This window comes from Ursus americanus, chromosome 33, assembly GCF_024610735.1.
Source record: "Ursus americanus isolate L20-20 chromosome 33, mUrsAme1.1.p, whole genome shotgun sequence".
Taxonomy (NCBI): Eukaryota; Metazoa; Chordata; class Mammalia; order Carnivora; family Ursidae; genus Ursus; species Ursus americanus.
This window is the reverse complement of record NC_142159.1, coordinates 22,408,079-22,423,979: the sequence shown is the minus strand read 5'-3', so window position 1 is coordinate 22,423,979 and position 15,901 is coordinate 22,408,079. Positions and strand designations below refer to the sequence as shown.

Genomic DNA, 15,901 nt, shown 5'->3' with positions numbered 1-15,901 from the left:
CATGTATCTGGTGGTTGATGCTGTCAGCAGGAGCTCCTACGTGTGGTCTCTCTGCCTGGGCTCGTCTGGGCTTCCTCCCAGCATGGCAGCTGGGTTCCAAGGACAAAGTGTCCCAAGAGAGCCCGGGGGGAAGCTGCCTCTCCCTTTGCCTCAGAAGTCTCAGAGCATCACCTCTGCTGTGGTCTCAACACCACCACAAGGGGAAGGAATGCAGACATTACTTCTGGATGGGAGAAGTCTCAGTCATATCATGAGAAAAGCGCTTGAAATGAGAGAGATGGCTGTGATCATCTGTGGCAGATGCAATGGGCCACCTGGGTCTTGCAGGAGTTCAGAGCCTTTGGGGAGAAGGAGAGTATAACAGAACATTAGCAGTCATTTCCCAGGCACTGTGGTCAGCCTGCTGTGTACGTCATCCAGCCATCTCTGTGAGGAGTACTGTTAGCCCCATTTTGCAGATGGGAATACTGAGGCTCAGGAAGGCTACCCTGCTTGCCCTAAGTCATACAGCTGAGATCGGTACCCAGGTCTGTCTGCTTCCAAAGCCATAGTTTTTAACATTCTGCCTCTCCCTCCTTCTCCCTAAGTAATTTTTACCCCCAAAGGGTTGTGAGAAGCTTACACAGGCAGCTGAGGGCTTCAAATCTGGGAAGGCTTCTTGTCAGAGGTGACACTTGAGCAAGACCTTGAAAGATGCCTTAGACTTGGACACCTGGGGAAGGGAGTGGCATTCCTGGTGAAATAGCAGTGGGTTACAGGATCCCCCAAATCACTCAGGGAGTGTGGCTGTGACGCAGAATCCTGGCCTTGGACCCCCAACACACACACACATCAACATATTGTAAACTGTATACCCCAAAAGGCTGAGGACAGGGTGGATGGACCCCAGAAAAGAAGCAAAAGTGGCCCCAGTCCCTCCATCATACGCCATCAGCATCCTCCTTCCAAGGGTGGGAGTGGGGTCGAGCTCCCACCTGCCCCCCCCCCCCCCCCCGCCTCTGCAGGCAGACTTCGTTCTGCCGTCTGGACGCAGGGTGAGTCTGAGCTGTGTCTGGTTCACACTCGGGGCTTCTGCTAATACAAACTGGGCCCCGGAGCAGATAGCATTCCTTCCGCAGACTTGCTTTAGGGCATGGCAAATGCAAAGTTTGATTATCTCATCATAGGAATCTTGCATATTACCAGGAGCAGTTCCCACCCCTTCTAGGCCTTTCTCCCTTTCAAGTCTTCTGCTTTGCTCTCCTCCTCTCCTACCCACCCTTGTCCCACTCTGTTTCTCTCTCTCTTTGTTTCCCTATTTGCATCTCTGTCTGCCCACCCCCACCCAATTCCACTCTCCTCTCTGTCTCCTCTTTCCAACTGTCTCTGTCTCTCCTCTCTCCCATTTCCTGTCTCTCTGTCTCTGCTTCCCTCCTTCCCCTCACCCTCTCTTCCTCACTTTCTTTGGGCTGTTGGCAGCCCCCTCTCTTCCTGGACAGACCGCCTAATTGAAATGGAGCACTCTAGAGAATGTTAATAGGAAAGGCGGCATTAATTAGCCAGCTCTGGCGTAATTAGCTTCCTCTTCTCAATGCCTGGCGTCTAACTGGATAATGAGTCTCTCTCCGTCCAAACAGAGGACAGGAGGGACAAGGGGGACAGGCCATGCCCGGGGATGCTGGAAGGCCTCCTGCCTTCGGGCCACCCTGCTGGAGTCCTCAGGCTGCCCAGCCTGCCCTCTCCTGCCAGGCCCTCCTGCTGCTTGTGCCCAAGTCTTGGGGAGACAGTTGCCTGGCCCCTGCTCATGCCCAAAGGTTTGACGTTGCTGGAGCTGCATGTTAAGTGGTCCGAGTCTGACAAACAGTGGCTGCAGCTGCAGCGTCCCAAAGAGGGGGTGGGGAGCTATTGAGAGTTCTTGAGGAGAGCCATGACAGGCATCTCGCTCTGGCACAGCCCCATGGGCAATGGATGAGCACACGACAGCACCCCCAAGGGGAGCAAAGAAATCTGTTTATGTGAGAGATAATAACTAATCTACTACACAGACTACAGTCTGCTTCCACCCTTGACCCTCCTTGTGATTGTGTGAAGCAAGAATGGCCACCTCTATTTTACAGACAAAGATTCTGAGGTTCAGAGAGGTTTCCCACCTTGCCAGTGTTCATGCTACCAGGACCCAAACTCGGGTCCATCTGATTCCAAAGATCACGTTCCTTCCCTTCAACCCTGATACTTGTGCAAGGTACTTCAGAGTCGCTGATTAAATAAAAGTGATTATAGTGGAGTAACACCTCACGTTGGCCTTGAGCTCTAAAATCAGAACATGAAGCAAAAGTTGGGAAATCATGTGTAGTCAAGTTCCCCTCTAGTAACCCTTACGTAGGGAAGAATGTCTCCTCTGTTTGCAACTGGGCTGTGACTTTCCCTTTTCTGTGACCTTGAAAGCCAAGATCTAGTTGGGGGAGGTGATGGACAAATAACATATTTTTTCTTTCTCTTTCGTGTATGAGTGATCAAATTCAGTTGAGTTAAATGCCTGCTCCATGCAATGCCATCGTAGTATTTGTGGACGGGGTTGATACCCAGGGCAGGGCAACTGCAGCCCCAGGGCACCATCCTCTCTCTCTCTCCAGCCCGCTGACCCTCTCCCTCTCCTGTAGGCTATGGACTCGGAGGATGACCCCTTGCTGCAGGATGTGTGGCTAGAGGAGGAGCAGGAAGAGGAGGAGGAGGCAACGGGTGAGGCCTTTAGGAGGGCCCAGAAGCCAGGGCCTCAAGCTGGGGAAGGAGGGCAGTGTTGCTGGCGGCGTTGGACCTTGCCTTCCCGGCCCCCCGCTTCGGGCTTCTGGAGTACCCTGGGCTGGGCTTTCACAAACCCGTGCTGTGCGGGGCTGGTGCTCTTCCTGGGCTGCAGCATCCCCATGGCCCTGTCGGCCTTCATGTTTCTCTACTACCCGCCGCTGGACATTGACATCTCCTACAACGCCTTTGAGATCCGCAACCACGAGGCCTCCCAGCGCTTTGATGCCCTCGCGCTGGCGCTCAAGTCCCAGTTTGGGTCCTGGGGGCGCAACCGGCGCGACTTGGCCGACTTCACCTCTGAGACGCTCCAGCGCCTTATCTCAGAGCAGTTGCAGCAGCTGCATCTGGGCAACCGCTCCCGGCCTGTCAACAGGATCCCACGGGCGGTCCTTGAGGCCCCAATGCATGGCCCAGGCCTATCTCCCGACACTTTTGCGGACCAGAAACCAGGAGCCAATCGGAGTGGGCGTCTTCGGCGCGAGGCCCCACCCCCGGCGGATCTGGCAGCCAACCAGAGTGAAGGCCCAATAAACCAGAGGCTCAAGAAGAATGGGCGGTGCCAACCCAGCGCCCCACCCCCTGCTGTGGCTGCAGCCAATCAGAGCCGAGCCCGCCGAGGTGCCTCGCGCTGGGACTACTCCCGGTCCTATGTGAGCGCCAACACCCAGACACATGCGCACTGGCGCATCGAGCTCATTTTCCTGGCCCGCGGCGACGCAGAGCGCAACATTTTCACCAGTGAGCGGCTCCTCACGATCCACGAGATTGAGCGCAAGATCATGGACCACCCAGGCTTCCGGGAGTTCTGCTGGAAGCCCCATGAGGTGCTCAAGGACCTTCCACTAGGGTCCTACTCCTACTGCTCCCCCCCCAGCTCGCTCATGACCTACTTTTTCCCCACTGAGAGAGGCGGCAAGATCTACTATGATGGCATGGGCCAAGACCTGGCTGACATCCGGGGTGAGCAGACCTGTGTGTGGCCCGGGGTGAGGCCCGGTGGGTGGGGAGGGGCTTGTAAGAGATGGGGCCCCTGGGTGGGTGGGGCTTGTAAGGGGCAGGGCCTCGATGAGGCTGGGGGTTGGGTCTTCTGGGGTTGAGACAAGGTACTTTAGAGGCCCATAGGAAACCTGGCCTTGGATTCACACCTGAAGGAGGATGGGGTGGGACTCAGCTGTGGGGCGGAGTCAGGCTGCAGCTGACTGCTGGGTGTGACCTGAAGGTGATAGGTCCAAGGGCTGGGAGCAGGGTTGGGTGTGAGATGGGATCTGAGGGAGGCAAGGAAGGAGGTTTGGGCACACATCGCGGTTGAGGGAAATTGGGAGTTAGAGAAAGCATGGGCTGGGGCTTGGGCATGAGGTTGGTTAGAGGGAAGCCCGGGTGTGGTGACAGAAAACTGGGCATCTAATCAGGGGAAGATAGGGGGAGAGACTGGGGTTGAAGGAAGACCAAGGTGGGGTAAGTGCAAGGTCATTTAGGGATGAGACTTGAAGGGGGCTAGAGAATGGTTGCGGGTCTTGGGGGCTTAGGTGTACCTTTTAAGGGACACGTGGACAGGGTTCTGGGCAGATGGAGGGGGACTGAAATGGGAAGGTGGAGTTCTAAGACTGCAAAGATTGAGACTTGGAATTAGGTGAAGTTCACATGCCAATAAAATGTGAATTTATTGGGGGCTGCCTGAGCAGGTCTAGGGGGCTGTTGCTTTTGGGCAACCCTCTCTCTGTCCCATTAGGGACAGTTGGAGACAGCCTGAGGGGGAGTTTCTTACCCCCTTAGAAAGGAGTCAGATGGCAAGCGAGGGCAGGGTGACACTGATGGAGGGGTTGGGGGGACTTGACCCTCTGAGCTCCTTGGGCCCCCACCCCTGCCCCTGCAGGCTCCCTAGAGCTGGCCATGACTCACCCCGAATTCTACTGGTATGTGGACGAGGGCCTCTCCGCAGAAAACCTCAAGAGCTCCCTCCTGCGCAGCGAGATCCTGTTTGGAGCACCCCTGCCCAACTACTACTCGGTGGATGATCGCTGGGAGGAGCAGCGGGCCAAGTTTCAGAGCTTTGTGGTCACCTACGTGGCCATGCTGGCCAAGCAGTCTACTAGGTAGGAGGTCCAGCTGCACCCAGCGTGTAGTTTGCCCTTGTGTATACCAGGAAAGGGCTGTGTTAGGGCAAGAAACTCTCTTCCAGGTGCTTCTTTCTCCTAAACCCCAGATCACCTGCCCTGAACCATCTCCCTGGGAAGTCTTTCTACCTGAATCAGGGGCAGAGCCAGTACATCCTCACTGTCACTCTGACAGCTGAAACACTGGTTTTCTTGATCAGTGCTAATGGGTAGAGAACATGACAGCTTTGGCAAAGGCAGGAAATCCCACACCTCTTGCCCCTGGGTGTGTGGTGTATTGCTTTCCTCCTGAGGTGGTGCTAGAAGGCTTTCTGGAAAGAGTATTGACCAAGGAGTATTGGCCCCTCTGCCTCTACTACCCAGGGAGATAGTTGGCAAGTCACTCTTCTTCTCTAGGCTGCAGTTTCCCTACTTGTAAAGTGGGGATGGTGAGTCCTGATACCCTTCTGGAGGCATTAGGAGTGGATGAGCCAAGAGATGTGAAGGTAATCTGAGGCAGTGGGTGCTTTGGTTGTACTGGAAACCTTAGGATATGTGTCTAAGAATATAACTAGGCCCTCCCTCACCCAAAAAAGGCATTAAATAGTTCATCTGTCAGTCCTGATGGACAATAACTGGAATGCTTCTCAGTCCTCTGCCCTGACAGGCCAGCCCCAGACACAGGAGGAATCATTTTGCCTGAAATGCCCTTGTTCCTTCCATTACTCATCCATTACATTGAGCAACTACATTGTGCAACTACTGTGAAAATCAGAGCTAACATTCATGTGGCACAGAGCATGTAGAAGCCCCTTATACACATTATCTCATTTAATCTTCACACTGACCCAATGAGGTAGGTGCTATTATGATTATCTCCATTTTACATTGAGGAAATTGAGGCACAGCACAATTAAAGAAGTTGTCCAAAATGATAAAGCCATAAGTGGTGGAATGGCATTAAAATCCAGGCTTTCTGGGGCACCTGGGCTGCTCAGTCAGTTAAGCATCTGACTCTTGATTTTGGCTCAGGTCATGATCTCAGGGTCCTGAGACCGAGCCCCACGTTGGGCTCCGCACAGGGTGTGGAGCCTGCTTAAGATTCTCTCCCTCTGCCCCTCCCCACTTGTGCACATGCTCTGTCTCTCAAAAAAAAAAAAAAATCCAGGCTTTCTAATCTGGACCCCTTATCCTTTGTGCTTTTATGCCAATCGCTGCACTAGGAGCCTTCTCCCAGCCATGCTTCTTTGCCAAGGAAACTTCTGTTCATCCACTAAGATCCAGCCTGGGCAGTTTCTCCCTGAAGCTGGATCAAAAGCCCACTCTGCCCCCTTCCACTGTGCCCTTCCTTCTCCCTAAATGAGGCAGGGAAAAGCATACGTTGAGTTAGATATACCTGGGGTCGCATACCAGGGACTCCACTTAGTTGTGGGAGTTTCAGTGGGCTCCTTCATTCTCTCAGCTACAGTTCCATCATAGCCCTTGGCAGTCTGTATTTTAGTTGTTTAATTCCTTGTCACTCAAAGAGCAGTCCTCAGATCAGCCGCATCAGCATCACCTGGGGGCTTGTTATAAATGCGGAATCTCAAGGCCTTTCCTTGACCTGAAGGATTCCCGGGTGACTTGTTTGCACTTTAAAGTTTGAGGAAGTCTAGTTTCACTATGTTTCAGTAGAGTGTGAGTCTGTTGTGGCCCGGGATTGTTCTTGGTTCACTTCCATAGGCCTAGCCCCAGTAGGGATTTGTCTTGGGAATGAATGAGTCTATGAGTGGATGGATGAATAAATGGAGGTGTTCCTGAGATAGGTACTTGGCTGGGTTGGAAAGGTACTGGCAGGGGCTGGCTGCAGGAGGATCTTTACGGTTTCAGATACCGACAGTTACCTCTGCGTAATACGTTCAGCTGCTGACAAAACCTCTGCCTGCGTGGAAAAGCCTCGCTTCTGCTTCCCATCCGCCTAGACCTTCACAGGTGTGCTGACAAGCAGAGTCCCTATAGACTTGACTTGAGTATCTTCTTGTGGAATAATCAGATCTTTTTATTATTCTATTATTGGTTACCCAAGAGATGACAACATGCACCTTGACTTATTACAGGATAATACACATAATCACTTTTACTACTTCCCTGATAATACTAGAATCTTAGAACACGTGCACTGCGCTTATATCCCTTCAGGCTTTTGCATTTTGTTGCATGCATTTTAATTCTATATACATCTAAACCCTGTAAGACATTACATTATTACTTTACTGAGTCAGTACTCATTTATATTTACTCACTTATTTACTTTTCCTGTTGCTCTTCATTACTTTCTACAACTACATGTTTCCCTCTGGAATCGTTTTGCTTGTATCTGAAGAACACTCTTTAGTAGTTTTTTGGGGGTTTTTTAGCTCAGGTTTGCTGGTGATAAATTGTGTTGTTTGCTTAGAAAACATCTTTATTTTACTTTCATTTCTGAAGTCTATTTCTGCTGGTACAGAATTATAAATAGGTAGTTATTTTCTTTTAATACTTTAAAGCTGTCAATCCATTGTGTTCTGACTTCCATCATTTCTGTGGAAAAGTCAGCTGTAAATATTTTCGTTGCCCCTTTGAAAACTTATCTTTTTTCTCTCGCTGCATTTAAGATTTCTTTTTGGCTTTGGTTTCACTGAGACTATGATTTATGTTGGTGTAGTTTCCTTTGTATATGTTCTGCTGAGGGTGCACGGAACTCCTTGAACCTGTAGGTTGATAACTTTCATCAGTTTTAGGAGTTTCCTGGCTATTCCCTATTCAAATATCCCTTCTTCCTTTTAGGATTCTTTTTTAGGATTCTAATTACACAAAGTTAGATCTTTTCATGGAGTTCCATGTGTTTTAAGTGCTCTTTCCAAGGTTTTAGGTTTTTTTCTATGTTCTATGTTTCATTTCTTTCTGTTTTAGATATCCCAGTTCACTATTATACTCCAGTCTTCTGTCATATCTAATCTGCTAATTAATGTCTATTGAGATTTTAATGTTAATGTTATGTTTTTCTGTGGAGAATTTCCATTTGATTCTTTGTTATTGATCTAAATTCCTGGTGAAATTCTTCCATTTTATTTATTTTGTCCATATTATCCTTTCTGTCCTTAAACATATTAATTATCATTATTTTAAAGTCCTTATCAGCTGACTTTCAATATAGGGATAACCTGTAGATTTGTTTCTGTAGTCTGTTCTTTCACTTGGTTTTTGGTCGTGTGGTCCTGCCTATGAGTATGCCTGGTAATTTTTATTGGGTGGTGAACATTGTGTATAAAAAACAGAGGTGCAGATGATATTTTTTCCTGCACAGAAAGTTTATCCTCCTCTCCACTAGGCAGACAGAGTTGTGACTGATCACCTTACGTAGCCAACCATTTTGCTGAGTCAAGGCTGTTTTGCAGCCCTGCAAAGTCTCAGTCTGCTTCTTGTTTGCCCTTGGTTCTCTAGAATCTTCAACTGAGAGCCTGGTGTGTTCTGCACAACTCTTTCCCCTGACAGATTACAAACTCTAATATTTGTTTCTCAAAACTACAAAAACAAAAACTCCATGCCACTCCATGTTCATAATATTCCCTTATTATCTTTTCAGAGGCCTTCTGCTTAGACTTTTAGTCTAATGCTTCATGCAGCTCCAGTACTCAGCACAAGTACTGAGGGAGAGACTGACCATATACTCTACTGGTCTACAAGTTTCTGCCCAAAACTCTGCTAATTCATCTGACTCCTAGCCTTGATTTTCAGCCTTCTGCCTGTGTTCAGAATCAGCAGATGCTTCCAGGATGAAAATAGCTGTAGAAGGCAACTTACCTTTCCCAGGTTCTTCTCTTTCCAGACTCTTTCTGGAGTTCCTCTGCTTCTCATTACTTTAGGAACTCTCCACTGTCATCAAACAGATGATTTCTGAATTTTATCTGACTTTTTGTAGTTCGTGGCAGGAATATTGTCTTCCACGAGCTATTCCTTTATACCTGAGAGTAAAAATTTGGGCCTGTGTCTTTTTATAACCAGCAACTAAGATAGGACCTAGAACTTCAAAGGCACTCTATAAATGCTGTACATAATGAATGAATGAATGAATGAATGAATGAATGAATGAATGAATAAACAGTTGCTTGAACTTTCAGTGTTCTACTCTAATGAAAGATCAATTAACCTATTTAGTTCAACAAAGTAGACAATCCAAAGATCTTTTCTACTTGGCTTTTAAATGTTCCATTTGGTTTTTTAAACAGCTTTACTGAGATATAATTGACATACAACCAACTGCACATACTTAAAATTTACAGCTCGATTAGTTTTGACACATGTATACACCATAAAACCTTTACCATAATCAAGATGGTGAACATATCCATTTCCCCCAAAAGTTTCCTCCTGTACCTTGGCTGATCACTCTATCCTGCCCCTTCTTGTCTGTCCACCCTTACCTCAGGCACCACTTTCTGTTTTCCCAGAATTTTATATCCATGGCATCATATAGTATGTGCTCATTTAGTTGACCGCTTTCAGCCTAATTATTTTATGTTATATCCATGTTGTTGCAGGTATCAATAGTTTATTATTTTTAGATGCTGAGCAGTAATCCAGTGTATGGAGATGCCACACATTTTTATACAGATACCTAATTGTTCCAGCATCATCTGTTGAAAAGATTATCCCTTCAACAAAGATTGCCTTTGCACCTAGGACAAAAATCTATTGTCCATATATATGTGGGTTTATTTCTGGACTCTTGATTCCATCAACCTATTTCTTTATTTGCACACACACACATACACCCACAGGGCTATTTCAATTTTTAAAAAATTAATTTAAAAAATATACTTAGCGCTTTTAATGTTGTCTATTTCTTCTTGAATGAGCTTTGGTAGTTTTGAGTCTTTCGTGAAATTTGTCCATTTCATTTAAATTGTGAAATTTGTTGGTATAAAGTGGTTCATAATATTCCCTTATTATCTTTTAAATATCTGTGGAAACTGTAATGCTGTCACCTCTTTCGTGTGTATCTTCTCTCTTTTTTTATGATCAGTCTGGCTAGAGGTTTGTCAGTTTTACTGTTCTTCTCAAAGAGCTAGCTTTAAGTTTCTTTGCTTTTTTTCTCTTGGTTTTGTTTTGTCTTTCATGAACTTCTTCTCTGATCTTCATTATTTCCTTTTGTCTGCCTACTTTACCTGCAATTTTCTCTTGTTAGACTTTTTTGAAGTAGAAGCTGAGATCATTAATTTGAAACCTTTCTTCTTTTCCAATATAGGCATTTATTGCTATAAAATTCCCTTTCAGAACTGTTTTAGCACATTCCACAAATTCTCGTATGTTGTGTTTTCATTTTCATTCAATTCAAAATACTTTTTTTAAAAAGATTTTATTTATTTATTTGAGATAGAACACGAGCAGGGGGGTGGGGCAGAGGAGAGGAAGAGCAAGAACTAGAATCCCCACTGAGCAGGGAGCCTGACTCAGGGCTCGATCTCAGGACCCTGGGATCATGACCTGAACCAAAGACAGATGCTTAACCTCAGAATACTTTCTATTTTCTCTTCTGATCTCTTTTTTTGACCCATGTGTTATTTAAAAGTATGTTATTTAGTTTCCAAATATTTGGTAATTTTCTAAACATCATTTTGTGGCTGATTTTTAATTTAATTCTTTTGTGGTCAGAGAATATACTTTGTATGACTTCAGTCCTTTTAAATTTATTGGGTCTTGTTTTATGGTCCAGATTGTGGTCTGTCTTGCCAAATGTTCCCTTGTGCCCTTAAGAAGAACACATATTCTGCTATTGTTGGGTGGGGTGTTTAATAAATATCAATTAGAGGGGCGCCTGGGTGGCACAGCAGTTAAGCATCTGCCTTCTGCTCAGGGCATGATCCCGGCGTTCTGGGATCGAGCCCCACATCAGGCTCCTCTGCTATGAGCCTGCTTCTTCCTCTCCCACTCCCCCTGCTTGTGTTCCCTCTCTCGCTGGCTGTCTCTATCTCTGTCAAATAAATAAATAAAATCTTCTTAAAAAAATAAATAAATACCAATTGGATCAAATTGGTTGATGTGTTGTCTGGATGAATTGAACCTTTTATCATTTTGAAATTGTCTTCTTTATGCCTACTAATATTCTTTGCTCTGAAATTTACTTTCTTTGTTACTAACATAACCATTCCCTCTTTCTTTTGATTTGAGTTAGCACATCTTTTTCTGTCCTTTTGATTTTTAACCTATTTGTGTCTATGTTTAAAGTGGATTTCAGAGGAGCATGTGACTCTTGATCTCAGAGTCTTGTTTTATATTTTTTCTCTTTTTCTTTTTACGTTAGTCTCATGGGGAGGGTAAATCTAGATTTCGTCTTATCACTCCATCATGGCAGAAGCAGATGTCACTCTTGTTTGTATTTTAAAACTCAATGTAACCAGCCCATTATGTTTTTGTTAAGAACAGCTTGTGTTACCTGCACACTGAATAGCCGTGTAAAACTGCATATGTGGAAGCTGGTTTGAATTTAGGTTTTTGAGGGAATATGGAGAATTGGGAGATGACAAAGGATTTGACTGTAATTGATTATTATCTGTCTCGAGCAGGGTCTCAACCTTGGCCATACATTTGAATCACCTGGGAGATTTTTAAACACTGATGACTCGGCCCCACCCCAGAAATTCTGGTTTAATTGGTCTAGAGTCAGGCCTGGACATCAGGATTTTTGGAAGCCCCCAGGTGACTCAATGTAGAGCCAAGGTAAAGAGCCACTGCGGAGGTGGACAGCTCCTGTTCCTCCAAGCATCAACAGCCATCTGCAACCCACTTCCGTCTTTCCTCTCCACCCCCCCCCAGCAAAGTCCAGGTTCTGTATGGGGGGACAGACCTCTTTGATTACGAGGTGCGCAGGACCTTCAACAATGACATGCTCCTGGCCTTCATCAGCAGCAGCTGCATCGCGGCCCTTGTCTACATTCTCACCTCCTGCTCAGGTAGGCCTCCTCAGAAGGTCCAGCAGGAGCCAGCTCCCCCCCTCCCCTCGTGCTCCTGTTCCACCAAAGCCTGCCTTCTCCAGAATGCCAGAAATCATCTCAAATCTGCCATGTCAGAGCTGGTGGGGCGGGGTGTGCAGAGATCACCTTCCAACCCTAGGCAGGTGGACTGAGGTCTAGACACAGCTCGGGCCATACCTGAAGGCCCCCACTCCCGGGACCTCACATGGTTAACCTTGTGCCCTCTGACCATCGTTTCCTTGCTAAAAATTTTGTTTTGGGGGAGTCTGGAGTATTGGACCCTCCTTTATGGATTATTCTGTAGCCTGTTTTATAGTCCCAGGTCAGCTGCCCTTTGTTCCTCAGTTCACTTTAACACTGCCACCTTCCCATATCCTGGCTGCTTCTTACTGCGTATACAGTAGGTACTCTCTATTGCCCGAGTGAATGACAGATTAGTCATACCTTCAAAAATGGAAAAGACATTCATTCATCCATGTAACAAATAGTAATTGGGCACCAACTATGTGTCGGATGCTCTGAGGTACCAGAGATCCAATGATGAACATCACAGACACATTTACTACACCCATGGAACCTCTAGTCTACTGGGGTGACAGACGTTAAATATATGATAATTCCCTACTAGCAACTGAGGTCAGTTCTATGAAGATGAGGGCCTGTGAACCACCCACCCAGATGGCACCCTTTGCCATTCTGGCCTCCTGCCTGGCCCCTTCTCTCTGGGCATGAGAACTGTTCAGGGCATACCCAGGGTGGTGAAGGGCACTCTGAGGGGACAAGAGGTGTGAGACAGGACCCAGCTGTGTCCCTGAAGGGTGTGTGTTCTTCTGGACCCTCCCACTCTACCCCATGTGCTTCTTGCCCTGCCCAGTGTTCCTGTCCTTTTTCGGGATTGCCAGCATTGGCCTCAGCTGCCTGGTGGCACTCTTCCTGTACCATGTGGTCTTCGGTATCCAGTACCTGGGCATCCTCAACGGGGTGGCCGCCTTTGTGATCGTGGGCATCGGTGAGTTGCCTCTGTGGCATGGTGGGAATGGTGGAAAGGAGGTGAAGATTTGGACTAAGGGACCTCATTCTGGGGAAGGGGTAGGGCCAGGGAGCATGGAGGGTAGGGCTTGGATTCTTGGTGGGTAGAGCCAAAGTCGGATGGGTCTTTCCAAATTCTGGGCTGAGAAGCAGGACTCCCCTGGAGCCTGACCTGTAGGGGACCACTCAGGGTTGGCGTAGGCCCAGCGTGGGTCTGATTTGGAGACAGCAACATGATCCTGAGCCTGCCCCTGCTGGCCTGGGGCTCCCGCCCATAGGTGTGGACGACGTCTTTGTGTTCATCAACACCTACCGCCAGGCCACGCACTTGGAGGACCCCCAGCTGCGGATGATCCACACCATTCAGACGGCCGGCAAGGCCACATTCTTCACCTCCCTGACCACAGCCGCTGCCTATGCAGCTAATGTTTTCTCCCAGGTGAGAGACTGCCTTTGTCCCTGGCCCAGCCTCTCCATTCCTCCCATGGGTCCTGGGCTCTGCTCCTCCCACTCACCCCTTCTCTTGCAGCCATACAGCCTTTGCCTCAAAGCACCTGCCATGTCCCTAGACTCCGTTCTTGCTACTGGTTGCCATTACCAGAACTTCACAAATGGGGAAATTATGAAAATGCAAATAGTATTTATTATTAATGCTCATTAATAGTCATCCAACCTCTGCCCTGAAGGGTGTGTGGCAATTTCCAAAGCTCTTCCACGTTTAGTTTTCAAGACATATGACAAAGGTACAGTTACATCCCTATTTTCCTAATACTGAAACTGAGGCCCAGAGAAGTAAAGTGACTTCCTCAAGGTGACACAGTTGGTAAGTGGTAAGCCTGACCAAGTCCCCTGACCCCCGGTCCAGAGCTCTTTCCACCCACCAGCTTCACACTGCATTGCCATCCTTCTGGTCGACGTCCCTCTCACTGGCCCCGTGCTCCTTCAGGCCCCTGAGTTGGGCTCAGGAGAAGGGTCGGAGTTTGGGCCAGGTCCTTGGTGCCGACAGAACCTGAAAGGCAATGAGCCACCTGAGCCTTCAAAACATTTAATGACCTGGGCCAAGTGTCCCATCTAGAAACCACTAGATGCTTTGGGATTATCCAGGCCTTGCTAGCGAACTGCATCCAGAAAACAGGCAGAGCTGGGTTCTAGGTCCCCTTTGTGACTGGCCGTGTGACCTCAGGACCTCTGAGCCTCACTTGCTTTGTGTGTGGATTATCCAGGGACTGAAATGAGCTGGTCGTCAAAGTTTTTCACAAACAGCGAAGGCTTATGTGCTGCTGCTTACAGTTCCCTTCTGACTTCCACATCCCTATGCGGGGGTCCCTGTGACACCCTGGAGCACTCCCATTGCTCCCCAGCCCCAGGTGCACATGTGAGCACTCTTTCCCTTACTGTCACTCACCCGTGGCCTGGTCTAACGGGCTATCTTTCTCTGACCCCACTTGGGTAATGACCGTTAGCGAGTGCTTGCTCTGTGCCAGGCAGCACGGTGGGCAGTGGGTTGCAGTGTGGACCTGAGCCTCCGCCCCTGAGGTGGGACTGTTCCTTCCCTCCTGTGCCTCCTTCCACCAGCCCTTGCCTTCCGATGTTCTCCTGGGCCAGCGGCTGGCAGCCTGGGCCTCCTCACCCTGCCTCATTCTAGGAGCCCTGCCTCATTCTGGGAGTGGTCTGGGGTCCTGAGTGCCTTTGGCTGCAGAGGCCCAGGCTCTCTGGACTCCGGGCCTGAGCGGCCTCACAGCCCACCGGTACCTCTCCGTTGCCAGATCCCGGCTGTCCACGACTTTGGCCTGTTCATGTCTCTCATCGTGTCCTGCTGCTGGCTGGCTGTGCTGTTCACCATGCCTGCCGCCCTGGGCATCTGGAGCCTTTACCTGGCCCCGCTAGAGAGCGCCTGCCGGACCAGGTGAGCGGCCAGCAGGGGCGGGAGGGGCTGTGTCCTCCTCTCCCTGAATGTCCATAACAGGTCCTCCAGGGCCACTCAGAGCCCCACCCTCTCTTCTAAAAGCTTTGTGATCCCTTATTGAGCACCTTCTGTGTGCCCAGTTCTATGCTGGGCACTCCTGCGGGAGCAAGGAGGGAGAAGAGAGTCCTGCTGGGTAGTTACCCTTTGGGAACACCTGCTCCGTGCCAGGGAGTGGGCAAAGTACTTTTGTGTAAGACCTTATTGCCCCCAGGACCCTCAGAGCTGGGTTCCATTGTTTTGCCCATTTTACTGATGACGAAACAAGGACTGGGGGAGGGTGGGCGACATTCTCAAGGTCACCCATTCAGGAGGCAGCAGAGCCGAGATTTAAATCCAGTGGTCTGACCAGCCCCCATGCCAGCCGCTATGTTAAATGCCTCTCGCATTCTTGCCTTGGTGGAATAACCATATTTAGACACAGTGAGCTGTGTGCAGGGTTGGACGGGTCGGCCCATGGTTGCTGCCAGGGGTCAAGGGGTTGGGGTCTTGCAGGCTGGGTGGTCGGGGAAGGTGGGGAGGGAGGGAGGAGGGCCACATGGAGTCAGGCCTGGGTGGCTGGCTGGGCTTGGGTACTAGGAATGGCAGGGGCTCTGGGCTTGGGGCGGGACACACCAGCACAGGGCACCCTCTCCTTGAATCATGGTTGCCGTCACCCTCTGTCTCCCCAGAGGAAGAGTGGTGGCACTGGGGGTCTGGGTGGAAGGGGCGGGAGACAGCCCCAGGAAGAAATCAGGCAACAGGCTTCTGGGAGCAGAGATGTCCACAGCAGTGTGCTGCCGGGGTTCATGGGGAGGCTGGGGCCTTGCCCCACCCTCCCTGCACACCTGGGGCCCTCGGGGCTTAGCCCTCTCCCCTACTCTCTCCATAGCTGCCACCAGAAGTGTGGCCGTAAGAGCTCCCTGCACTTCCCCGGGGATGTGTTCGCCGCTGCTGAGCGGGCTGGGGGCAGCCCTGCCCAGGGCCCCATGCCCTACCTGGATGATGACATCCCCTTGCTGAACGTTGAGGAAGAGCCAGGTGAGTTCTGGCGCCGGCCTGCC

At 49.3% G+C, this 15,901-nt stretch overlaps 1 protein-coding gene across 1 annotated transcript in view; it reads left to right on the top strand.

Annotated features, from left to right (window-relative positions):
* The first annotated feature begins 2,642 nt into the window (after window positions 1–2,642).
* Window positions 2,643–15,901, top strand: part of DISP3 (dispatched RND transporter family member 3) — a 28,435-nt gene continuing 15,176 nt past the window's right edge. Inside the window, exons 1-7 of the mRNA XM_045776869.2 lie at window positions 2,643–3,741; window positions 4,655–4,874; window positions 11,709–11,845; window positions 12,741–12,875; window positions 13,174–13,334; window positions 14,662–14,801; window positions 15,730–15,878. Coding sequence (XP_045632825.1) covers window positions 2,643–3,741; window positions 4,655–4,874; window positions 11,709–11,845; window positions 12,741–12,875; window positions 13,174–13,334; window positions 14,662–14,801; window positions 15,730–15,878 — 2,041 coding nt within the window. The remainder of the gene's footprint in view (window positions 3,742–4,654; window positions 4,875–11,708; window positions 11,846–12,740; window positions 12,876–13,173; window positions 13,335–14,661; window positions 14,802–15,729; window positions 15,879–15,901) is intronic.